Source organism: Nyctibius grandis, chromosome 3 (assembly GCF_013368605.1).
Source record: "Nyctibius grandis isolate bNycGra1 chromosome 3, bNycGra1.pri, whole genome shotgun sequence".
In the NCBI taxonomy this organism is placed as follows: Eukaryota; Metazoa; Chordata; class Aves; order Nyctibiiformes; family Nyctibiidae; genus Nyctibius; species Nyctibius grandis.
The window spans coordinates 71,667,824-71,694,865 of record NC_090660.1 but is presented as its reverse complement, the minus strand read 5'-3'; the positions used below and the strand labels follow the sequence as shown (position 1 = coordinate 71,694,865).

At 40.3% G+C, this 27,042-nt stretch overlaps 1 protein-coding gene across 2 annotated transcripts in view; it reads right to left on the bottom strand.

Moving 5' to 3' along the window:
• The window catches only part of RAB2A (RAB2A, member RAS oncogene family), a 42,784-nt gene extending 25,604 nt beyond the window's left edge, over positions 1–17,180 (bottom strand). Inside the window, exons 1-4 of one of the 2 annotated variants that reach the window (XM_068397007.1) lie at positions 17,136–17,180; positions 16,785–16,907; positions 7,896–7,967; positions 4,120–4,187 (exon numbers count right to left, since the gene is read on the bottom strand). In XM_068397007.1, the coding sequence (XP_068253108.1) occupies positions 4,120–4,187; positions 7,896–7,967; positions 16,785–16,830 (186 nt within the window). In that variant the 5' untranslated portion in view covers positions 16,831–16,907; positions 17,136–17,180. The other variant, XM_068397006.1, reaches the window with a different exon arrangement.
• Positions 17,181–27,042: the final 9,862 nt, after the last annotated feature.

The window sequence follows — 27,042 nt, the reverse complement described above, 5'->3', positions numbered from 1 at the left end:
AAGCAGAAATAGAGATTAAAGAATTATTGTATTTAAATACACAGGAAAAATTCTCATTCATATGAACTTAACTTAGAGAACATAGGTAGTACTAGTTAATATAATCACTGATCTCTCCCAGGGCAGCATCTGAGAGAACTTAAATTCCCTCTTTCAACCACTGCTTATTTTTTGCTCATCAACAATGACTTGTTAGTAACAGTCAATACAATACAGAACATCCCCCTCAACAACAAAATGAAGGCTACTGACTCAGCCTGGTAACAAGCCCAGTATCTCTCTAAACAATGAAGTTTTTCTAAGGAGAAGCCATTTTAATATTTCTTAGTGTTACACTGCCACAAGACAATCAACCTCATCTACACCGCTTGTTTAAACTCACGAAGCTTAATAGCTCCCAGAACAGTCATTTTGATCCTTACCAGCTTCTGTAGCGCACATCTAGTTCCCCAAAAGTTATTTTTGCAGCTGACACTAGCTCAAATACCACACTTCCACAAAAGAGTAGCTTAACTTCTCATAGCAGGCAATTGCCAGCAAACCAGTTTTGACAAAAATATTTCTCAGTCTATCCAACTATTGAAAACCATTACTAAGATTAAAGACACAGTAAAGGAGATAATCCAGAGGCTAAAGACAGACAAGACAAATGAACCATTTGGTCCAATATCTGCACTCCCCTTGACTGACCCAAATGCATTAGAAAGGAAAAGTGAAACCCAAGGACTTGCAGACCTAAAAACCCAGGTGTGCCACAGCACACATAGCAGCAAGCTTGCAGAGCCCAGCAATGGGGAGATCAGGAGCAGCCTGCAGCTGGGAGAGAACAACAGGACACATCATTTGCTGCTGCAGACATACTACAACACATAACACTAGGTATGCAAGGGCCACACTGAATACCTTTCATGGAATGTGGGGTTTTGTTGCTGCTGGTTTGGGTTTTTTTTTTTTGGTTTGCTGCAGCTTCCATATATTCCCATTATTAAGATATACATTTCCTTGGAGCTGCAGTTATCTGCTGAAGACAACACAAACTGAGCACCGTTGCATAGAAATATCTGGCCAGAAAAATCTGAATTAAAGTGTTTGATTCTCTTCAGAAAGCAAGTCCTTATTCATCGTTAACCAGTCAAAACAAATTTTATCCAGTTTTCCACTTCTTATATTTCTGCTCAAGATGCTTCCTGTTCAGTGATGGAATAAAAGCAGGTATGTAAGGCCAGCGCTAAATCAGAGAAGAGCTGGTGCTGTGACTCAGTAAGCACCAACTGAAAACATAAACACTTCATCTGTTTCCTTAACCACAGGTGTAAAATGAACTTTCTCTTATCAAACAGAAATTGTTACAGCTTAATAAATATGGAGATAGCACCAGTACCAGCTAGCAGTTTTTGCTAACAGAAAAAGAAATTCAGGAAATGCTCAACCCAGATACACAATACAGACATGGTAACCTTCGTCATTATGGACCTTTTTGTGTACATTAACATTTGTAAATAAAACATCTCTTGACAATTACCTCATCATATTTCTTATCTTACCATTCCTTCAACACCTTTGCACTCAAGATCAGAACTGAGACAGTGGAATTTAGATATGCCTACAAGCCAAGATTGGATTAGTATAGAAATATCCTGTGTTTTAAAAATCAGACTGTATAATACAGTTAAAATTTTAACTATGGCCAATATACAAAGTCATTCATTGCTTACAACTTATAAATTATTAACTGCAACACAAGCGTACAATCTACTCAGTGTATGAAAGCTTTCAATAAATATTTTTAGTTTATGTATGGCATCATTAAGATGCTAGCCAGATAAAATCCCTGCCCAAAAAGAGTTTGTAAGTTGTAATTAAAAGTATTTCCGTTGAAATTTTGGTTATCGGACACTTTGCAAGCATTCAAGAAACGAAACAGATTGCAAAGAGCTACCGAGTCAGAGGCACTAAGAAAAACATAATCTACTAAAAAAATCGTTGAAGTTCACTTGTATCCAAGGAGCAGATAAAAGCACATCAACAAAATCGGTTCGAAAGCCGATGAAAGACAGTGGCTGCACTGGTAGTAAAATTAGTAATTTTGTCTACAGAGAATCTGTCCCAATTTTAGGAAACAAGGACCAATGTAGATATGTTCTCATGTAGTCACACTACGTACTAAAAGTCTGCTTCTGAAGCTATTGTTATGCAGAGATTTGCTTGTCCATTGAACTTAAAAATGATCAGCCTTGGCAGTCAGCAATCCACAGTTGTAATAGTAAAAATGCCCAGGGAAGAAAAAGCCTAAAGTAAGCACAGTCTGACCATATTCTTCTACACCTTTTCATGAAGAGCTTCCAAGGATGCAGAGATGTTAGATGCCATTTCAAGTGATGAACTTGTAAAATAAGTAAGGTACTTCAGATGTTACCTAGGAAGTTAGCTAAAATATTGTGTTTACATTTTTATATACACATGCATGTATGTAGGCATGCATATATGAATGTGTCTCCCTTCATTGATTTGCTATACCAAAAAGAGCACATACATGAGGCTACGGCTCATGTAGCTGTTGTTTCTAAAGGTAGCCTAAAATGCTTTTGGAAAATGAAACAGAAAACCCTGCCTCAGTGAACAGTTAAGCACATTTGAAAGACATAGCTATCGGTATGGGCATCTTAAAGCTGCTGCATCACAAATGTAGACATTGAGGCTGACTGCTTTATGGTAAAGTGACTGACAAGAAGAAAAGAGCTGACTTCACTAATGTATGCTCTTAACCTTGATACCAGACGGTTCAATTTAGCAACGGTTTAGCAAGAGTAGGCCTCAGAGTAGGCTCTAAAGGCTTGCTCTGTGTTACCTTTACATAGAACAAACTTTCCTGTCAATAATCTTCCTTTTAGCTAAGAGTAACATAGAATAATAATAATAGGTTCTGAAGTATCTACATGTTTTGTAGATAAAGTTTGTTTATGGGATTGATAACAAGGTTCTAGTAAACAAAGATTCATGCTGTTTACGCTTACTCTTAGATAAACAAAGGTCTCTGCTAATTATATAAGGCCAAAAGACAAAACAAAACTGTAAAGAACAACTTTGTGATGTCTAAATTAATTTGATTCATAAACTCTTGTGTCAGAGGAGAGATAAGTCCAAAACAATATCTTCTTCTCGGGAACACACGTACTTGTAAACAAGAAGGCCTCGACCATGCTTGCGCACAAGCACGATTAAAGAGGGATTGGGACCACCAGCGACCCCCAGAGACCACCAAAGACCCCTTCCCCAATTTAGTACGCATGTGTAAAGACATTACGTAATGCATTACATAATGTGTTATGTATAAGTTGTTTTTTTAATTGGGTGGGTTTTTCCCTTGGAATTGTATATAAGGAGCAAGCTTTTGTTCTTAGGTGTGCATGCTAGGAGGAGAGATCCCCCAGGCACCCAGTGCTGCAATAAACCAATGTCGGCTTTCTAAACTATCATTTGGTTTGGAGAGTTTTCTTGGTTACTCTTTTCCGGTAACAACCTGAACCCCCCAAAAGCCAAAGTCTAGATTTTGGTAGGCTTTGCCAAACATTACACTTTTACCAGTCCCTTCTTGATTGCCTGAAGTATTTACTATCTTCATGCTTATAGTGAACTTGCATTCTTAAGTCATCTTCTATGAAAACAGTGAGCCATATCTTTTCTTCTACATTGGAAATGCAAACATTTCCTCTAGAGAATTCTTGATTAAAGCTAGTAGACACATCACAACTTCCCAATACAATGTTATATTCACCAGACCATCCATGAACACACGGAGAAAGACTATTTAGAGAATGTAATTACTTAAAAATATAGAAAACTCTCACAAAAGAGTGAGGCAGCACGAATTCTAGTCTTACAAATCTGACAGTGTTACTTGAGGAAGTTACAGTGCTAACAACAGAAATTTGCAGTTTTAAGAATACATCACACCAAAAAGGAAATTCTAGCAAATTTTTAATTTTCACAGAAACGAAAGAAAGCTGCAAGAGAAAGTACATAGTCTCACATGGGTGCTGATGACAGAGAGCTTAACCAGAACAAAGGGAAAGCTAGTGGAGCCATATGTTTAAATAATTTCTACAATTTATTACTTACCGTATCCCATATCTGAAGCTTTATCTGTTTTCCATCAATTGTTATCATTCGAGCCCCAAATTCCACACCTGAACAGATTTTACAAAAGGTTACATTATTAGCATGTATCAGAAGAATGTCAAGTGCTATGAAAGCAAGAACTTAAGTTTAAGTTAATTCAACACTGCAGTTGTAGGAAATAATCTCTTTCACAATGTGCTGTTAGTTAATTTTCCAGCTGCTTGGAAGAGATGGAAAGTTTTCCAGAAGGAAGAAAACTGTTACTTTCCAAGTGCTTTAAAAATGCATTAATTAGAGCAAGTGTCAAGGAGGTATTTCCTACAAAGTTTTCCAAATGATTTAGTAGCTCTAGATCAGAGGGAGAAAGACATGTCCATTTGAATGCAAACAGGAAACTGAAGAGTCACAGTTAACACTCTTCCAACGATAGACTGTTGAAGCCAGTTCAGAAGAAATTAAACCTACAATTCTTTATCAATGAGATATTCTATTAAGTGAGCATACAAACGTCACCTTCAACAAGATAAATTTTATTACTGTATTAACTAAAACTCATCTGCCTTTATGAAAAAGTTCTTCCAAAATTCTAGCTAGTTAAAGGTCAAATTTAATAGAGGGGAAAAAGTATGTTTCAAATAAACAAAAGGAATTTTTTCAGTGGAAAAATTCAGCCTTTTGTACAGTCTTTTAAAGCGTTTTAAGATCATTAACAGTAAATTAAGCATAAATTGAGGTTATCAGTATAGTAGTTAAGATCTGACAAATGCCTAGAGATAGTGGACATATTTAAAGGGTATCAAGTTTCCATTAATCTATGCTTCACATATCCATTATTTTAGAAAAAATACAGATCTGGTAGCTTAAGTTTTGTCTAAAATTGGTCACTGTCTATATTTGGGCTAAAATCTTCCAATTAAGCAGCCCTGATTTGAAGTATTCCAAATGTCTCTTCAAAAGCTTGTTTAGAATATTTGGGGGGGCAGTGTTGCTTTCTGCAGAAAGACTTTTGGGGAAAGGGACAGGGAGGAAGCACTCTCTCCCACACTGCATATCGGAGCCAAATTAAAGCCGTGAGCCAAATAGAAGCTGTGGGCCGAAGAACAGTGTGCTCTCTTTAGCATCCAAATAACTTGCAGTAAGTGTATGCAAACAAGTTGAAAGAATGGAGGTGGGGGCAGAAAGGAGGAAGCAGGTGAATGACAATGCTCTCTCTGAAGTTGATTGCAAAGCCAGAGGAAGGTCCTTGGACCACTGCAAGTGTCAAATGCTGCAGGTATTACTTGATCTCAAAATGCAGATACAGAGCTGCTGATTTCAATCCAGCAATCACCCTAAATGTTTCGTTTCTACACACAGCCCCACAGAAAAATTGAAAGAATATTTATCCTGTTCTATCAAAATATCTGCTGAGAGAAAATTCTGAATTTGAAACAACACACACAGTTCAAGGGTAAGTTTGTTCTCTTAAAGAAGAAATAGAAGCTGTTCAGGTTTACAGTAAAGGCATGTCCTAAGGGCAATGGGCAAACCAAACTGAATGCTTACAGTGGATTTTGTCACCCATATCTACCTAGAAATGTGAGGGTTTTTTTGGTTGGGTTTTGGTGTGTGCTTGTTTTTTGTTGTTGTTGGGTTTGGTTTTGGGGGAGAGTTGGGGGTTTGGGTCCCCCCCCCCCCTCAACTGCATCATGCAGCTTCTCCCTCCCTCCTTCATTTCTTTTAATAAGAGATACTTCAATTCCCAAATGAAAAATAAACGGAGATGGTTGTTGCACTGTAAGGTCTTTTGGAGTACGCTATTACAATTATGCACAATTCTGAATGTAGCTCAAAGACAGAAAAATACCTGCTTCTGTGTACTCTATCTTTCTTTCCCCCTTGCCCCCATCTTGTTCTCATTAAAGGCAAAGTTTCTCTCTGAATTTCTTAAATCTTAGAGATAACATTTTATGCTAGCTATACTACAATTTGGGGCTGAATTTTGCACAACTCTAGATGAAATGTCTTTTTTCCACATGTCCAATTTCAGTTTCCCTTCTCCTCTCCTGAGTTGCTCATGGTAGGAATAGAATCTGCACTCCCATAGACTAAAATAATTGTATTATATTGAAAAAAAGTTAGGCTGTGTTACACAGGGCTTTTTATTCAATCTACAGGTTCTCAGGACTTTTAACATCATCAGTTGGAAATGCGTTAGGTAACATCAACCCATCCCATCTTGCCCTTCATGGGCATTCCTGTGACTTTGAACCCATGTTCTTTATTTATATCTGTCTTTTCTAAATCTGTTTGGGTACTTGGGAGAAGCATTCTTCTGGCCAAAACACACACACATGCCCTATCACTTAAGTGAAAAGGAAGGAGGCTGCTTCCAGCCTATGCCCCTTCTTCCCCTTTCCAAGCAGCTTCCCATGGTCCATTCCTGCATTGCTCATTATGCTGCTATCTAGGTTCACCTCCTTATCCCACTAGCTTCAGTTTCTGCTCCCAGATTTCAGTTAGCTATATGCCAGGCAAAGAACTGGCACTACAACCACCCTGCTGAGCTGAAGCTGTTTCCCACAGCCTATCAGTCTGCTGATGTGACAGGGCTGCCAATGGTGTAAGTGATATATAAGGTGTCATATATTTGGCAGGCCTAAAAAAAGATGACAATAACTCATGCTTCCCTAAAAGAACTCAGGCTTTTTATGCAGCCAGCCTATCTGCTGACAAGACCTCAGAAATATTTGAAAACTGATGTTAGCCTACAAATTTGAATTATATTAGACAGCCACACACAAGGTGTGGGAGGACTGTCAAGAGAGAAAGGGAAGCTGTAACCAAACCACCTGAAACATTCTGTTTCATGAAGAATATTTGTTTATATTTCAAGCATGTATTTCAGTACTCCCAAACACAGGAAGCCTACCTATTCCAGGGCACAAACTAAAAATAGAGACTAGGGACACATTTTGTGCAAGGCTCAGCATGACTAGAGCCGATAGGTTCCTTGAAATAACATCAAGAATAAGTTCAAAGGTTCTGCAACCTTATCAGATGCTAGCATCTGTTATGCTTAACAGTGAAACTGATCTGAAGACTAAGCTTGCCCACAGAAGAATTTATTATCGTGCTATTCCTCATATTTTGTGTGGAAAGATAGAGAAAAGTTAGTATCCTTTACTGTAGTTAGGCCAGAGGCAATGCATTTTGTCAACATGTATTCATTTCCCCTAGTATCAATATCAAATCATACCTAACACAAGTGGTCCACATTCAGGTGAGGAGTCAGGAAGGAAAACCTCTGTTCCTTTCAAACAGCGAATACCTTCACACTTCAATCTGTACTATCTACAAGTTAGTCTTCACAAATTGTAAATTTGTTTATTCACCTTTAAGGTTAAATTCGCTTTAGTTTATCTGTAACTTGTCTTCAGGGTTCTGTGGCTAGACTAATATTCTGCTCCCTCTTGAAAAATTTGCCATTTGCATCACCATCAATGCATTTCAAGCTTGGCCAATTCTGCTTCCATGCCCAGTTTTCAGCTTTTCTGAAGAGACAGTTGAGATCCTATAGCTATGAATTTTTTTTTTGTTTCAGATTGTACCTTCCCAATAAGAAAAGAGGCCTCCACTTGGCTTTATCAGCTAACAAACATTAATCACCTGAAGATTCAGTGCTACCATAATACAGCACAAATCCTACATTACTGCAGCACAAGAAACTCATAAATGCATGCTGAGGTACCCCAGCTGCTTAACTATTAGCATTGTGGGGGACAAAAGAGACCTACCGATAGTGAGATCGTGGACTGGCTGAAATCGCTTGTCTGTAAATTGCAACAATAAACATGATTTCCCAACACCTAAAAAAAAAAAAAGTTTAAGACATTTTAAGCAAATTAAAAAAATCTGTTAAGAACCAACAGAAATTAATTTAAGTGAATGGTATATATTGTTTAAAATTCATTACTAAAACTTGAGATACTAGTTTTCACCTACTTTGAAGTGTATGCAACTTTTCATAACATAGCAGGTTTCAAAGTTCCAGAAACATATTAAAGTCAAAGCAGTTATTTTCAAAAATTGAACAAAAATTTATTCTTCTTTCGAAAAAGTAGTACTGCCTTTAAAATTAAGCAGGAAAAGTTTCCTAACAGACATTCAAAGCACCATTTCACATCCTCTCTCCACAGTAACTACAGGTCTTGCTTCTCCTCACAACCCTACATCTGTTTCCCCTTCTGTACTCTCAGCTTTCTTTCAAGCTAATTAGATTCTCAATAGCACCTCACTCCCACCTATCTCCTAATTTATCAGCTGAGGTAACAGCAGTACATATATGTCTGCTTACAACCACTATGGGCTACTGCCCACTGGTTCCCAATAGGCCAAAAAATAGTCAAGCAGAACTGGCAACAGCTGAGTTCACTTTACAGACAGACATCTAACACAAGCATTGTCCCCCTCAGATATCCTGATTTCGGACTCAAATGAGTTAACTACTTCACATTACATGGACACTGGCCAGCAAAAGGGCAATTTCTTCTGTTCGTGAAAGCACAGAAAAGCAAAAGTTAATGCAGTCAACAGGAGTATTCAAAACTACCTAGGTTTGTAAACATAATACTTTTTATGCTTTTTTTTTTCCTTGTTCTTTTACTTGGAGGGGTCATTCTTCCCATTCTACTCAGTCAAATTCCCTATTTTCAGCTGTTTAAAACTTGATAATCATAAATTTGGTTTACATACATTTAAACTGTGAACTATATCACGTAACATACAATACTGTAGCACCCAAGTTCCCGCTGTACTTTGCTTTATCTGTCCAGCAAGATAAGGCTCTTTTAGCCACATGCTAGAGGTCAGCAACAGCTGATCAGAAGCAACATATCTGGTAGAGAAAGATAGCAAAGGGATAAGGAAAAGAACCATACTGTAAGACACAAGAGATGCATACCAGAAGCTTGCATATAGTGACATTGATCTTTCTACTACTAAATTCAGCAAAGTGTTCTAGTATGGTTTCATAAGGGAACAAAGCCTATACAATCATAATCACTGCCCACCCATCATTTTGGTCTTAAAAGTTAAGACCAGTGGCCAGTTTCAATCTAATCTAACAGAAATAGGAGACTTGAATTTAGTTTTGTTACAAAATGAGTTGTGACAAATTGATGACACTGAGATTAATATCCCAAGCAATGCAGCAATTCCAGCAGCCTCAGCCAGTTGTTTGTGCTGCTGTCCCTACTCTCTTCCCTACAGCATGTTCGTGCCCCTTTTTCCATATTGCTTCAGAACTCATCCGACTAAGCCATTTCAGTTGTCTGCTGGGTTAGCACACTAACCTGACAAGAAGAGTGACAAAGCAAACAGAAATGGCTTAATGCAGGGTCAGACAAGCATGAGAGTTGGTTCAAATGAGGGAACAGAAATGCAGCAGCCAGCAGATCAACAGCTTAGAGTGGCACAGAACTACAGCCCAAGCCAAAGTTTGCAGCATTGGCCTTAACAGATCTCTTTTCTGTAGCTCTCTGGCTTACCATAGCAAGCTGTCAGAACACAAACAGCTTGGCAGCAAGTATAGATTTTGTCCAACAAAATTACTGGACATAAGAGATATGGATGAGGAATGGGGGAGAATGCTTGAGGTAGGAAAGAAACAGGGAAAGGGACAGGCGGAATGCTGGAGCTGTAGGAACAGAGAACACAAATCTCTAAGGAACCTTAAAATATTAATAATTCTTCAACTCACAGAACACTGTTTACATGTAGAGATAACTTTTATACCACCAGTGAAATACAGCTGCTCTGCTGCAAAACATAATCACCGTCCCACTTACAAAAAACAACTTATAAATCACACCCAAAATAGAACGGAGAATAGCTTTTGCCATTAACCTTACAAAGTGATTTCAGTACCATTGGATAAACCAGAACCTCAAAACTATCCAATAATCCTGCACAAATCTTACAAACATTAGAAAAATATTTCGCAATCTGATCAACAGAGCGACAGCTGATTAGGTGTCCAAGCACTAGTTCTTAAGTGGCAAGATGTTATTTCTTCTTCTTATAAGGCTGGTGACCGCTTGTTGCTTCAGGAGAACATACAAACAGTAGCATAAGCACAGTGAAGATGACAGCCCCTTTGATGCAAGCACTGTCTCAAACTGGCACAAGATGCCTGCACCCCTAGTTACTCCTATGTAGCAGGCCTTTTAGGAGCAGACTGCAGGCTGATGGGTTCGCACACAAACAGAAGAAAACTAGTTTCTGTTTAGTGCCATTCCTGCTACTTCAAGACCTTCCAGCAAAAAACATCTGGAAGTCCCTAAGTTTTGTACTGTTGTTGACACATAAAGAGGTTCAAAAAGTTGCAAACGAAGCTGTAGTGCCTGTTAAGTTTAGGTAATAATCCATTTTAGATAGTACTTATAAATATTTTATTGCCTATATTGAATATTTTGTTTTCAGTTTATAGTTTTAAGACATTGCAAGTTTGCAACAGGAAAGTTCTTACGAGACCAGCTTGTGGCCATTTGCTTCCAGAGCCTGAGCAGACTGCGCTATCATCGACACAGCCAGGAACCTGTATCAGGAACAGGAGCTGTATATGAAACTCCCGAGCAGTTTACCACCCTGTGACATAAACAGATGCTGCAAACATCAGGGCATCAAGGCAGTTTGAAGTAAGTACATCGGTTAACTCTAAGACCAAACTGTTTCCCACCTATCTCATTCACTTAGCACTGTAAATCTTATACCTGAAATGAGGCAGACACTCTGGGAAAACTAGTTGAGTGTCTTATGATAGTCAGCTGTAGAACACAAAAGGGACAGATTCAGTTATTTATTAACTCATTCTCCATTTTACTGCCACAATTACTTTAATATAGCTTCAGATAAACCACCCCCAGAGAAAAAATCTTCATATCTTAGAACAAGAAACGAGCAGAGCTCAGATACACTTCACCAACAAACACAGTAAACGTAAGTTCGTGCTTAGGAACAAATTAAAACAATGGTTTATGTGCTCAGAGGGGAGCAGCATGCTTATTCGCAAGTGCCTGTTCTAGGATACCTTAATCACTTCTTAGTACCCAAACAGTGATGGGAAGTGAACTTGAGCTACAATAGTTTTACCTTCCGGCTCTGAATTCCAAACTATCAGCCTGAGTTGGCTCTCCAAATTCCTCTGCCTCCCTTAACAGCTTCCTCTTTATCTGGGTCCTGCTCTGCAGTCAATTTCCCTAGGCAAAGAGCTGCCAGAGCTTTGCTGTTGTCCACCTTGGCTCAGCCATGCTCTAACACCTCCCTTCCTCGTATCAACCCGTGTTCATTTCACTGCTCGGCAAGCCGGAACAGCTAAGTGGTAAAGCTAACATCTCCCTTCCCACTCATAAGGTTATGCAGTGAGCTGAACCATGAAACAGATCCAGCATAAAACTACAGTCACCCAAAACACTAGTATGTGCATGAGACTAGGGCTACAAAATACATAGCAAAAGGGAAGGGTTGTTCTTTTCAGTAGCAGGCTGCACTCATGGCAATTAAAAAAGCAGCTCTGGAACCACAGCACAGGTGATGATACAGGTGAGCCAGTCTCAAACACCATAGATTTTAAAACCAAGTCAGATTTAAAACAGATAATTAAATACTACAAACATCACACGATGCATACTTCTAACCTGGCTTATGAGCTACTTCTAGTTCTTTCTAGTAGTCTGCACAGCTTCCAGACGTTTCATAAGCCCATTTTTAATCACAGGCTGCAGCTCATTCCCTCTCTCCTTCCTTTCCAACCACAGCATCTTTATGCAACTCAAAGTGCAATATAAACCTATCGCAGGCCTAAACATGAGACATTAACCTAAAGCAAAGATTTTTCTTAACCTCTTTTCAGCCAGTTATCTGTTAGCCACAACTGTCATCAAATGGGAACATTTTATTTAAATTAATAGGAAGGACCAACTACAGAATTCCAAACTGCGAGTTATAGAGCAAAGGGACTTCATATACCAATTACAGCATGGACAAGAAGGGAAGAAAAATAACATTTAAAATCCTTCACGATGGCTACATAAGTTTGGGAAAAGTAATGTCATAAAAATGGCTTTTTAACTCTTTTAAAGATGATTCGGCTTCACTACTTAAATACGCATTGCTGTAAATTATTTACAACAGCACAACTAAAGCCAATGATGTAGTTTTCCTTTCTACATAAAAATTAGTCCAGACCTATGAACTGAAAGGACCTGTTCAGCTTTATCACATTTCATTTAGTATGGCACTACCCATACTAAAAACTGCTAACTCTGCAGGTTTTAAAAATAAATAAAAATTCTTTCCGAACAAGATTAAACTATGTGAGTCTGTAGAAAACCTCTTTGTGACCTGGATGATCACAAAAGACATAGAAAACAGCCGGCCATTCATAATAAAATGGTTTTAGTCAAGGTGTGTAGGGGTGGGGTTTTTTTTGGGTTTTTTTTGGGGGGGGGGGGAAGGGTTAAAGGTTAGTATTAGTATAGGGGCACACAGTAATAGTCTCATGAAACCCTACGTATGGGCATCTACTTACAGTTTGTTATTTCTAGTTAACTTCCAAGAGGCTAAGAAGATGTACTTATACAACACCTAATATCTGCTCTTTAGGGATGAAAGTATCATCAAAAGGGCCGCAAAGCAAGATATAAGTAGTACAGATCAGTACTCCGGTTTTCAGTATGAACAAGTTCTCAAACTATCATGGGGTGTTAACACCAGCTCTAGTAGGATGAAAACCTGTTTAGTTAAGAAGTATTGTTACACAATAAAGACAAGAGGCTCTGGTCCTGCACATTGCGAGCTACTAACAGCTGCTGTTCCAGAACAAAGTGCACTGACACTAGAAACATTTCACAAGGAGGCTTCAAAAATAAAGCCAATTCAATTGTTTACTTTCAACATTTGAGAATCTCCTAGACAAGTGAAATTGTTGACTAGACAGCTTACTTTACTCTAGAGAGTAAGGAGAATTAGATCACTAAGCAATTATATTTTCTTTCATCATCTTCCCCTAATAAGAGTAACTTTGAGATATTGTTGGTTTATAACCAGCAACTATCTGCAGAAATTGAAAGGCAAGTGAAAGTTCATTACGCAAGAAGCTCTGAGGGTTGCTGAACTTACACATTTAAGAAAAGCTGAAGACAGACCTGGTCATGGAAGATGCAGCAACACTGATCATTAGAGATGTTTAGATGGGATACAACTGACAAGTTATGTTGATGGCAAGAAATCTGACTGTTGCAAAACTGGTATTTCAGGCATACTAAAGTTCAGTACCATTCTCTGGTGGAATCTAGTAAACATACTCTAATATAAGAAAATCCTGTTTAATGCATATTAAATATTCTGGGAAAAAAAGACCAGCTCTAATCTTCACAGAAATCTCATGTATCATTCCCAGTTTATTCCCATGTGGTACACTGCTGCTAATGAAAACATTTAAGCAGAAAAGAAGACTTCACCATCATACAGAAAAACCTTTAAGTAAAAAAAATGACAGACTTTCAGTCACCAACTGCAAAGCCAGGCAATACTTGTGTGCTAAGAGTGTTCACTCTGGCTTAGATCAAAGTCCATCTCAACTGGTGGCCAAAAGCAGATGTGTAGGGAAGAGTGGATGAACACACCAGCTCCTACCAGCACTCAAAATAAAACAGACACTATCAACCACCAAGGCAAAGGCCTCAGAGCCCTAAGCAGAATGCACCACATATGCTTCTAAATGCATTTGCAAACTCCTATAATGTTTTGGAAATATCCAGATCAAAAGATTTTTCCTGGTTAACTCTCACAGCAGTCAGTATTCCATAATACTTGTATTTTTCTCTTAAAGATAACAACTCCATGAAATTCCACAGCTACTGTCCCATTGATACAATGTCAAAACCATACAGATTTATGACAATGTTGTTTGAGTACCTGAAACACAGCCATGCCGTTTCAGGTCTCTCCCACAACAGAAAACTAACCAGATCTTGAAACAGTTCTGCCTAAATAGAAAAACCGTATTTTTTTAATATATAAAAAATGTAGCAACCATCATAGAATCAATCCCATGTTCATAAAGCTACCACACCTGAAGTACCAGCAAAAGAAAAAGTTACTGAATGTCAATGACCAATGAAGCAAGCAATGCAAAGGGACAAGAGCTGTTGAGCAAAAAGCAGTCTTGCACAGTCAGTTTCTGTGGCTATCACTTTAAGAGACTGAGATCATACTAAATTCCTGTGTTTAAGTAGATGAAAGCATGTGGAATAACAATTCAGAGAAAATACATGCAGGTGTCTTGTATAACTGCAGGGTTTTTTCGCTGGTTTGTTTATGGCTCGCATAACTCACTTTGTTTTGTAGTGCTGAAAAGGAAGATGAGCTAAATGTTAACATCTGTCTTCAGCTGATGCTGTCTTACTTTTCTCCTACAGTTTGTTTACAACTAATTGCTGAGTCACCAGGCAGCTGATCCATTTCCAAAGACCCTAAAATCAAGCCCCAGAGATAAATTTCTTGATTGCTCTGAAAATTACATGGCCTTCAAGGCCACTGGTGTATCTTCACTGGTTGGAACGCTATGGCAGATCACCAATAGAACTGAAGAGGACAGTCCTGATCCACTCTGAATTTCCATCTGCAGAGCTGTGAGTTCAACTGCCTTCATCTGAGGAACAGTAGTAACACCTAAACCATCACAGTCATTTTGGCAACAAACAACTAGGCACAAGAAATTGGCTCTTCAGTACTAGCTATATTAGAATAATTAAAAGGCTCATAGGAGATCTAAATAAAAGCAAAACCAACGTACCACTATTGGCATATTTAATTCACTTCAAGAATGATCGTTGCAGTAGTTTTAATTAGCTTCCTGTAGCAACTTTGAATAAAAGCCACAGGAATTAAAGAAAAACAAAAACCAAAAACCAAACTTGTGAGCTGTTTTCCTCTCTGTTTCCCTTCTCTCACTCTTCCCATATTCGGCTTTTAAGCAGCTGAAACAGCTTCAGAAGTGACACACATCCATTCTGTATTTCATATTTTAAGCAACTGAAATGCAAAAGTGCAGCACAGACCATTACACTGAGGATATTTTCATTGTAAAAATTTAATCAGCGTATGATCAATGTACCAAACCAACTGTTTGCCGCCGTTTCTACCACTTTAACGATTACAGTTTTTAGAGATGCACCAGAATTGGCCACCTGTTCTGAAGCACTATCATTCTGAATTCTGCACCACCATTTTGCATCACCCTAGGCAGAAAAACCTCTTCTTACTTCCCCTGAATCTGCTCAGGTATCTCCTGTCCTCTGGTTTAATGGACTGTCACTCACGTAAATACTCAAGAAAAATCTGAATTTTTGCTTATCATCTACAGCCTAATGCTTCCAACACGGTCATTATAGCTGTGATATACTTCTTAAGATTCATTTGTACTACAGCTGCTACTACAGTAGTCTAAACAAAGCTTCCAGAGTTTAAATGTAGGTTTTTTTAAAAAAAAAAAAAAAAAAAATCACACAATAGTTGCATCCAGTGTATTTAACAACCTCACATGTAACGCAACTGTAGTGTACAATTATACTCTAGCAACAGATAATTTGGTTCATAGGTATGAAGTACAATTACGCAGGTATCCTTAGAATAGCACATAAAATGACAGCTGTGTCATCAAACTTATTAAAGACGGCTTTTATTCAGGTATGAGGAAAACAAGAAAGATGCACAATACACAGGCACAATAGTTAACTATGTTAGTTACCTTGTCCTGACAACAGTTTGATGAAGGTATGCTACTTATATCCACACTATGCTGAGGAAGCATAGAATACATTGGCAAAGGGGCTTCAAACAGCAATTCCTATCAGCATATGGTTATGCCTGCAGCATTTGTAAGCATTATTATTTGTTCCATAGCAGCCAATGACAAACAGAATAGAGCAAGTTTTTTAAAAGTGGCAAGCAAATGGGTGAGGAAAGGAAGAGACCACAGAAGCAACCTGAAGCACCTAGGAAAGCAGTAGTCAAAAAAAAATAATAGTCCCTGTAAATTAGAAGGAAAGAGCCAGGGCTTTTCATTGTCCTTTGACAGTATGCTTCAACACATTATTATTATTTGCGACAGCACCTCCAGCCGCGGCTGGAAAGGGCATCCTTGTGGCCTGAGCTGGATACCTCACAGTAGGAGTCTTGGCCTCACCACCAAACTGCCGGGTGGCACATGGCACCCCTCAGGCCTCCCTGCTGTGGGGATGCAAATAAAGGGCGCTACCCAGATACAAGTTTTGCAGTGACAGCGCCTTCCTCCTCCCCCCTCCCCCTCTCAGATGCCGCAGCCAGGGGCGTGACACAGCCCGACCTGCCCCGCGGCCTGTCAGCCAGGCTCGGAGGCGGCTGCCGGGCTTCCAGGCCTGGTGCGGGGCCCAAAGTCGCCGGGCGCGGAGCTGCCTCGGAGAGGCACGCCAAGGCCCCGGGCGGAGCCCAGCGCAGAGGCGGGGGGAGCCGCCTCTTCGCGCAGAGGCACCACGTCGACGACGCCAGCACTGCGGAAATGGGAGCGGGGAGCTGGGCCCTGCTCTCCGCTCCGCCCGCCCCGCGCTCCCGGGGCGGCCTCGCCTCGCCTCCCCGCCGCTTACCTGTGTCCCCGATAATGATATATTTGAAGAGATATGCGTAGGCCATGGCCGCCCGGTCCCCGCTCTCGCTCGCTCCTTCGTGACGCGCGCGCTCTCCCCGCGCCCCCGCTGTCAGGGCTCGCGCTGCGGAGAGGTGCAAAGGGTTAACGGCCACCGGGCGGCGGCCCGCTCCCGCCGGGCGCCTCCGCGGGCACCGCTCGCTCGCTCCCGCCTACCTCCGCCCCTGCGGCTCGCTCGGTCGCTGCTGCCCTCCCGCCGCTCCCCGAGGCGCCGGGGAAGGCAGATGCGGCGGCGAGAACAATAACAGGCGCCGAGCGGCCCCGGACCCCTCCGGCAACGTCACACACCCACCTCCTCGCTCCGCCCCGACCCCGACCCGGAAGTGCTGCGGGAGCCGCTGGCGCGCTGGGGGCGGGGCGCCGCCGCCGGCCCCGCCCCCGCCGCCTCGGTGGGGCTGAGGGGAGGTGGTACGCGGAGCGGATGGGGCCGTCGGTGCCCGGGAGGGGTGTTGGGCGGCCAGATCCCCGTCTCTCGCCCGCTCTAACGGGTGCTGGGGCCTGGGGCCGCTGTTTGTCCTTCGCTTTGGGGGGAGGAATAAGTGGCAAGGTGCTCCCGTCCCGGGAGGCCGGGGTCTCGCCGGAGGGGTGGCGTGGCGGCGGGTGCGGGGGCGTCTCCCCCGCGGGGACCCCCGAGCGGCTCGGCGGGGCGGGGGAGAAGGTTCCCTGGCGGGGAGAGGCAGGGAAAGGAGAATGGCGGCAGCCGGGGCTTTGCTGGGCGCTGCCGAGCTCTGGTTTGCTCCGGGGTCGGGTGCGGCAAAAGCCCAGCGCTGCTGGCTGAAGCGCTTGTGGTGGTTCTGGCTGAGAGGATCCAGGGGAAAAAGGTTTGGTCTAAGGCTGCTAAGCCAGCTCTGAGCTAGAGAAGCCTTTGAGCATAAACAGTAACGAGCCATTCTGTGCAAGTTTATTTTCATCACTTACCAGACTTGAGTTGAAAAAGCATTTTTTTCCTTTCTGTTTCCTCATCGAACTGGAAGCAATGAGCCAGGAAGGAAGCCTAAGTTCACACCTGCTGTTTCGGACTTTCTCCTTAGAGTTTACACGGGCTTGGTGAGTTGGAAGAAACTTCAAGGCCTTACTTAGCCGAAGCTGCTTCACAAAGAGTCCCGTGTACCCAGACCTTTGGTCCTGGGGCAGTCAAAGGCAGCCTGGCTCACTGGCCGGTTTCACGCCAAGCCTATGTCAGATGCCTGACAATGGTAACGTGGTAGGACTCTCCAGTCAGATGCTAAGGCTGATTATGCTTTGGGGTGCCCTACAGCTCAGCTGTTTGTTGACCGTGAATTGGTGGGACTGTTGAAGAGCCATTGGCATTTTCTTCATATGAACTCACAGGTCTACCTTTCTGGCTCTACCAGTCTGGTAGCTTTTAACTTTATAAAGATTTTTATTTGTGGTGCATCAGGTCATCAACTTGGACAACATTGACTTACACTGCTTCTAAAAGGTGTGCATCTAACTTACTCGTAAAAACCTTCAATAAAGCTGATTGTGCCAAATCCTGTTTCCATATTTCATGACCTGAAACTGAAAATTAAGCCTTTTTTTTTTATTGTCCTTTTCCCTGTGGACATGCAAAAAAAAAAAAGATTGCTATGAAGAGAAAGGAGCTCCTTTATATATTATAAATTATAACTACCTTTTCCTCATGAAAAATTCACATTTTCTATGTTCCCTTTCAGTCATTTTTCTCCTCTGTTTTTTCTCCTCTGTAGTTCTTCTAGTTTCTCAACATTATTTGTAAAGTGTGGAGTCCAAAATAGCAGTTCTCATGTGTCTGTAACACCAGCCTCATCACCTCAAAAGGTACCTCCAGTCTTGCTCCTCTCTGAATGTGATTTTTTTTCTTTTTTTTTTCTCAACAGCTTCTGAATTTTATTTTTAATCCTAGATCCCTATTCTAGACATTTACTACCCAAATATATCTATACATTTGGTATCTCCGTATTAAGCGCGGTTTTTCCCTTTGCTAAATTTCGGTAATTTTGATCAGGGCTGCTCAGTTTGTCAAATGTATTTGTTTTTTCTTCTTTTTATTCCATCACAGCCATTTTGTTACCCAGGTTGTTCATGAAAATATTGAATAGGTCATGCCTGGACAGGACAGAGCATTGGAAAGTGGCATGTGAAATTTTTTCCTAGTTTAAGAACCATTTACACATGGAAGAAAGCCACTTCCCCATTATTTTATGTACAAAAAGTGGTTTCAGTAATTACATTTTTTAAATTAATTAAACTATCCAGAGTGAGTTTTCTCAGAAAAACAAGTTTTTGCCTTGTTTCCTGTGAAAGTTAAGCTACTGGGTTCACATATCCGTGTGTGTAGGTGTCTGCCTCTATGTTCGCTGTCCTAATAATGTTCATGAAAACTGGCATCTGGATGGAGTTGAGTACCTTGGCTGAAGGAAAAGCTGCTGTACAGGTCAGCTGTTAAACCAAGTCAAGAATTCACACTAACCCAAGTCTTTTGAAGTGCTTCCTCTACAGGTAGGCCCTTCAGCTGGCATTCACGCTGCTCACATGGGTTTGTGTGACCTCAACCACATGAAACAAATCAACAGAATCACAGAATCATAGAATGGTTTGGGTTGGAAGGCACCTTAAAGATCATCTAGTTCCAAAACGCCTGCCACAGGCGGGGACACCTTTCCACTGTACCAGGTTGCTCAAAGCCCCAACCAACCTGGCCTTAAACACTGCCAGGCAGTGGGCATCCACAGCTTCTCTGGGCAACCTGTTCCAGTGTCTCACCACCCTCACAGTAAAGAATTTCTTCCTAAGATCTAATCTAAATCTACCCTCTTTCAGTTTAGAACTGTTACCCCTCGTCCTATCACTACATGCCCTTGTAAAAAGTCCCTCTCCTGCTTTCCTGTAGGCCCCCTTCAGGTACTGCAAGGTCTCCCTGGAGCCTTCTCTTCTCCAGGCTGAACAACCCCAACTTCCTCAGCCTGTCTTACCCACCAATACCGTAACCCTGTTGTAGAAGGCCACCAAATTTGTCAGGAATGATTTGCCTAAAGCTGCAGGAAACCAGGCCGTAAGCAGATAAAATCTCATCCAGTACAAGTGAAGGTTGCTGCTAATAGAGATGGGACAGCTCTGCCCCCACTAACCTGCTCTTGGACTCTCCCTTGTTCTGGAACTATCCAAGTCATCTGCTGAATCAGGGAACAGGAGTGGCTAAGCTTTAATTTTTCCATATTAGCTTTCGGGCAAATCCCTTCTTGTCCCACAACCACACAAACTATGCTTTTGTGTGCTCTGACATGCTTTTGTATGCTTTTGACGACTTTGGCAGATGGATCCCACCTCTGCCCAGCAGTCCTCACTACTCAGAGAGGGTCCTGTGGCTGTCGAGGCTAAAGCCTATTCTGTTAGACCAATCATGCAGACAAGGTATTAAGTCAGTCTGCTTGGCTGTATTGGGGAATATGAAGAACTCTGTGGACCTCTCTGTCCTTCACCTTCTCCTCCAGAGCTTTGCAGTCACTCATGACATGCTCCACATCTCCGTTGGTAGTATCAGGGATTCGTACATGGCTGAGCCACAAAGAGCATTACTCTGAGGACTGGTCAAGCCTTGACAATCCTCAACATCCCAGGGTAATAATTTTCAAGTGTATTTACCTCACTGATGGCATTTGGTCTCTTAGTTTCCAAGTTACGTGATCGTCTAGACTTCAGGTTTGACACAGGCAAAATTGGCCTGACATGATTGAATTAAATCTGATCAGAAAAGGGAATTTCCATTTTGCAAAAATTGCAGATTGCTAATGGGGAGAAAATACAGGCACTGCAGAGTCTCCAGTGAAATGGGAAGTGTCTCTAACACCACTGCTTAGCCACCTAACAGCCTGCTGATGTGGCTGACAGTTCAGAGAGAAGGCAGTCCTACCTCTTTCTGCTCTAGCAGCCTGGTACGTCAGAGAGGTAACCAACTTGCAGGTATGTCCCACTGACTGGCTCAATGGCTGCTCGGCTTGGGTCAGCAGCCGCACAGTGACCAGAGAGACAAATATATTTTGGATATTTTACTTTCATAGTGGATTATCACAGCCATCACCCACGTTGGATTTTTTAGTATTTTTTTTAATTTGTCTTTAATATGAGTTAGATGGCACACTATTTTTTTTTTTTTAGTGTTCTCTTGCAAAATTGGCACATCATTTGTTAAGTCTGTTAATGCAAGCATCTTGTATGCTCAGGTATGTCCTTGAGACGTGGGAACAGTTCTCACTTGCAGCCAGAGAGCTCCTGAAGTTGCTTGTTGTATTTTTTTTCTCCCTAACATCGAAATCTTTTGGTACAATCTTTCTGAAAGAAATTCTGAAATTCCCTTTTGGTTTCTGATCCACTCATTGCTAATTAGGTCTTCTGTGAACTGCTCCAAACCACACCCTGGACTTTATAGTCCAGTTCAGTGATGAAATTCCATTTTTCTTTCTAGTTGCAGGGTTTGAGATACTTGATTTTGGCAGTGCAAGGTTCTCATTTGTTGTTTGTGTTTGGTTTCGTATTTTTACAGGGGCTTTTGGAAGCATCAGGAAGGGCTCGGATACATTTAATCTCTTCACCTCCTGTGGATAGAAATCTGTGTTCCCCTCTTCAGTTCAATCTGACTGTTGTCTATCTTGAATGGGTGATTTCATGCATATTTCTTGTTTGCACAGAAAAAAATGAAGCAAATTAGTCTTTTAATTCCCAGTCCTTCATCCCTTGGGCTTCATAATAGGATTCTCACTTGTGGAGCTGGAATGTAGGCTAGTCTTTCACTGCTTATTTCATCTTTGCCTTCAAGAAAGTGAGCATGGCTTAACATCTGAATGATGTAAACCTTTACAGTCTGACTGGTTTGCTAGGTATGTAATTCATCACACAGCAAACACATCAGAAACTTTATTATTTTTTATGCCATTTAGCCCCAGAGTGTGGGAAGCAGCAGAAGCTGTGTACACAAAGAACAATGGGAAGACGAGGGCCAGAGCAGCAAGTATCTGCTGGACTCTGGAAGGGCTGGTCTGGAGCAAAGAAATAAAAGTGCTTAGGCATTGCCACTCAGGTATGAGGAGAGTGAGCGCCAGGAATAGAAAGAGTAGGGGTCTCTGGGCTGGGAGAAGTTGGGGATTGGAATGAGAGAGGATTTGGGAAGAAATACCTCCAGTATTATGAGAAGAAATACCTCCAGTGAAAAGTTGGATAAGAGGACTGGGAAGACCAGGGGTTTTCAGGCCAAAGAGTTGAGAAATTATAATTTTGGAGTGGAGAAATGGGAAACTGGAGGCTGCGCTTCTGAGTAGAACACCTAGAAATAAGTGCCTATGGGGGATGTGCAACTTGGGCTCTGAGGGTCCTAGTCCAGGCAGCTTTGGCTAGGATTTCAGCTGACACCTGGAACACATGCGCAGAGGCTGTTTCCCCACCCTCTTCTGTAGCCTCTGTTTTGCTTTCAGAAATACAGCAATTTTTCTAATGCCAATTTGTATACTCTTAAAAGACTCAAGCTAAGTTACATTATTGCTTTTGATCTGGTGAAAAAAGATTGGAAATTAGTTTCTTTGTGAAAACCTTTATTTAGAATAGTGTAGTATTTAGCTAACAGCCTTAGTTAAATGCTATTAGCTAAATGTTAAAAATAAAAGTAATGCATTCTGAAAGACACCATGTTTCTCCAATCACTATAGTTATTGAATGTTTTATTCCAGATCAGCTACTTTGATAAATAATTTTGGGGAATGAAAAATTCAGTTTTAATAGCATTTTCCGTGTTCAAACTATAACTTGAGACTACATTTTCAAGCCAGTGCAAGGAAAAGTAAAAGTATAGTTCTTCAGTTTCCCAGCTTTATTAATATTTTAGGTTTTTGCACCCATGGAGATATTTACATGACCTGTGCTTTATCCCAGTTTATTTACTAATGACCTTTGCCACTGTTATCATTGCACCCTGTTTTTCCTTGCAAATAGCCTTGTTTTTCACTGCCTTGACATAAAAATAAACAGTTTGATAAAACAGTACATGATAAATTTTAATATACTTTTCCCATAAAAGCTGGGAAAACAAAAGGATCCTTGAAATAACCTTGAAATGGCTAACAAACCAACTGAGAAGATATGTTGATGCTTTTTTTTTTTATTCTTAGGAACATTTGAAAATGTGTGCTTGTGTAACAAGTATCACAAAAGCATGGAGTATTAGCGCTACACAGACAATGTCAGATCCATGCAGAAGTCTACTTAAACTGGCATCAAGGCAAATTTTCAAGATTTTTTTTACTTTAGAGGCAGAATTTTCTAATTTTCTTTAGATCTTTTATAATTGTTTTGGCAATGGTTTGATAAAAGAGAAAGTGGAAGGTAAATAAAGTTACTGCACAGGCTCACAGGAAGTGAAAATCATGAAAACTTCCTGTTTACTCACAGCAAGAAGTGAGACAACTTTAAGGAAACTGGTTTGCTTAAAAAGAAATAGGAGTAGGCAATCATGTTTTTTTCCAAATTGAAAATATTTTGGTCTGAAAGGGTTAAAAAGAAGCTTTTGTTTAAAAAAAAACACACTATTTTTTTCATTTTTTTTTTTCCTTTTTCTTTTCCAATAGTAATGATTTTTTTCTTTTTCAGACACCTCCATTGATGCCTTTTGGTGGCTGTAGAAAGTAAGGAACTGTCTAAGACTCTGGAAGTCAGCAGAGCTGCGAAACGATTTGAGTGCAAGAAATCTTAGGCTCAGTGTCACAGAAATGGTCTTTTTTTCCACCAAGATATTAGCAGATAACCTACCCTACATTTTTGTCTAACAAGTATAATAGCAATGTCTGGTAATTCTAATGAAAATGCTTGTAGCTAAACCATAGCTAAAACAATGTTAAAAAGCTTTAAGTTCCTGTTGAAAATATTTAAAATTTAACAAACCAAAATAGCATGCAACTAGATGTTTATTTCTCTTTTAAATACTTCTTCATTATGCATTCCACTGAATAAGCTTCATCTTAAGTATTTTAAATTAGAAGTTGTTTTACTTTAACAAATACATACGTAGGCTCCTTTTGTATTTGGCCATTGTTGATGTAGAGGGCAGCACGTGCTTCCGCATGTGTTTTCCTTCATTTGATTGAGTCATTTTCAGAACTGCAGCCTTTTAAAGGTTATTTCAGCACAGTTTCCCTCAGCTTGTCTTCAGGCTGTGAAGGTCACACCAAAGCTGTTATTGCCCACATGAGCTGTGCCATTGTAGCCTTACATTGTAAGCTAGGGAGTCTTTAATTCCACAGATCAGAAGGTGGGTAAGTATTATTTTTTTTCTCTTCTTTAAGGTTCCTATGTCATTATCTGTTGGCCATTCATACACTGGCTGAGAAAGGTAAACAGTGCATCCTAGAAGGGCAAAAACCCCAAGAGAATGAATTGTAATGGGGCAACACCCCCCCACCCCGTCAGCTTGCATTCATTTCAGATGGCAAATTATTAGGTGTTCAATTTCTATGTGTTTATTGAGAATATCTTGTTGCTCTGATACTGAGATGCCAAGTAGTACAAAATTTTGGATGTCAAGAATTGTCTTATGTTTCATGGCAATAACTGTAGGAGGAAAGTAATTCTCCTGGCTCTAAGGTCCCGTTTATTTTTCATCAAATTTCTCTTTGGCAGAGAGTCTTTTCTTTTAAATTTTTATAGTTTACTTCTATACCATTTAAAAAAGTGATTTTTCAATTCTTTATTTCTAGTCCACAAATGGAAAGAAGAGTTGTATTGCATCTTGACTTAAGGAAGTTCTTGTCTGCTAAAACTTCAGTCTGGATGATATCACTAGCCACTGTAATCCTGTCTTTTTTTTTAACAGTGAAGCTTGCTTTGTTGTCACAACCTTTATGTCAGCATAATTACTTAGCATAGAAAATGTTTGCAGTCTGTGGCAGTGACAAGCCCTCATCACCATAAGGCTTGCACTGGCTTGTGTTGACAGTCCTCTCCTCTGAGGCCTATTTCTATTTAGCATTTGTTTTCCTTCTATGTTTCTCAGTGCTATTTGTATTTTATTCAGAATTAACTTAATTTATTTTATGTGGTCAAAAGTTTGCACAGGCCCAGCTCTCAAGCCTGTCAAGGTCCCTCTGGATGGCATCCATTCCCTCCAGCGTGTTGAACGCACCACACAGCTTGGTGTCGTCAGCAAGCTTGCTGAGGGCGCACTGAATCCCACTGTCCATGTCGCTGACAAAGATGTTAAACAGGACCGGTCCCAATACCGACCCCTGCGGAACGCCACTCGTCACTGGTGTCCACTTGGACATCAAGCTGTTGACCATAACTCTTTGAGTGCAACCATCCAGCCAGTTCCTTATCCACCGAGTGGTCCATCCATCAAGTCCATGTCTCTCCAATTTAGAGACAAGGATGTCATGTGGGACAGTGTCAAATGCTTTGCACGGGTCCAGATAGATGACATCAGTCGCTCTTCCCCTATCCACCAGCGCTGTAACCCCGTCGAAGGCCACCAGATTTGTCAGGCATGATTTGCCCTTAGTGAAGCCATGTTGGCTGTCACCAATCACCTCCTTGATTTCTGTGTGCCTCAGTATAGTTTCCAAGAGGATCTGATTTCCCAGTAAATTAATCCCTAATTTGTCTGAGTTAAGCTTGCTTCTCTTTCTGCTTTTACTGGAAAGAAAAATTCTAATTGGGACTTTTGGAGCATGAACTGGATGGATTTGCTAAACATTCCATCCACTCTATGGCTCATTCTTTCAGGTTTCATCTTAATAAGTTGAATTTTCTGTCAGTAATTTTCATTTAAATTATGAAAAAAATACTGAAGATTTCATTGTACTTTCTTATAGGAAAATTTTGCTGTAATGACAATAGGCTTATTTATTTTGTTTTACATAAGTCAATTTGGAACATGGAATTGTCCCATTGTTTGGAATAGTTCAGTAGTTCAGCTTTACAAGCAGTAAGTTTATGAGTGTCTCTTAAAACATGCAAACATTTTATCCTACACCTCAGATAAAGATCAAATAGGTTTAAATGCTGTACTTGCAGTAAGCAGATGTTTGACCTTATGTTCTGAGGTGAGTAAATTCCCTGCATTTTTGTATATATAAGTTGGGCTCTGCCTTTTCCAACAAAGAGAATTACAGAGGTCTGATACTTAGTAATACATGTGATCTAGCTGAGTTTTAGAGAAAAGTAGACTTGAACTGACAAACCAGGCAGTAAGAAATAATACTTTGCTGAGCCTTATTTTAAAGTAATTACCTTGATCAGTATTGAAATTCTGTTAATTCTGTCTATTGAATAGGAAAAAATGAAATTACAAATTTAACTCTCATGAGTGCAGTTCTGTGAGGGGAAAAATACATTACCTATTATATGTTTATTTTTAACAAATTACTATGATTCGTATAATATTTGATAAACAGAACTTATATAAATCCAAAGAAAGTTGTGACTCAATGTATATGCTGGTTTATATTTAGGGTAAATGTGAAACAAAATGATATGCTAGAGAGGATTTAGAGCACTTTTGACTGAAGTACTGCCACGGACTGGGCAACAATGAAGTCATATCTCTGTGGCATTAAAACACGTTGGAAATGTACATTTTGTGTATTGGGAATAGATGGGAATAATAACATTACTTCGTAAGTTTAGTATCTTTAAAATTGACACAATGAGATATATATTCATTGTTCCCCAAACCTACTTCAAATGATATGCATGAAGCACTACATGTTCTTGTTAAAACAGCAACCATGCTTTCCAAGAAATAAATACAACTGTCTTGTATTTATTTTCTTGCAGCAAAGAATCCCTGACATAATTTTGTCATGTGTATTATCTTCTTTATTTATGAGAAAATCTTTTCTTCTGTCAGGAAAAATATACATTCCTTATCCTGCTCTTTTGAATATACCTAGTTAACTGTAACTGATACTTCTTCATATCCTATCTCTAATTTTCAATACTGTTTAAGAACAAGCATTTTCAGTATTACACTAATACTTCTTACAAACATGCCTCTTCATGGAGGAATCAGTAGGTGATGCAATAAAGATAAACTTGACATCATGGAGAATACATTGCAGAAAACAAGAAGCACATTGTGAATGTCCTGGTTAACTGGAGAAGTTCCAGCTGACTGGAAATTAGCAAATGTAACGCCCATCTACAAGAAGGGCCGGAAGGATGATCCAGGGAACTAT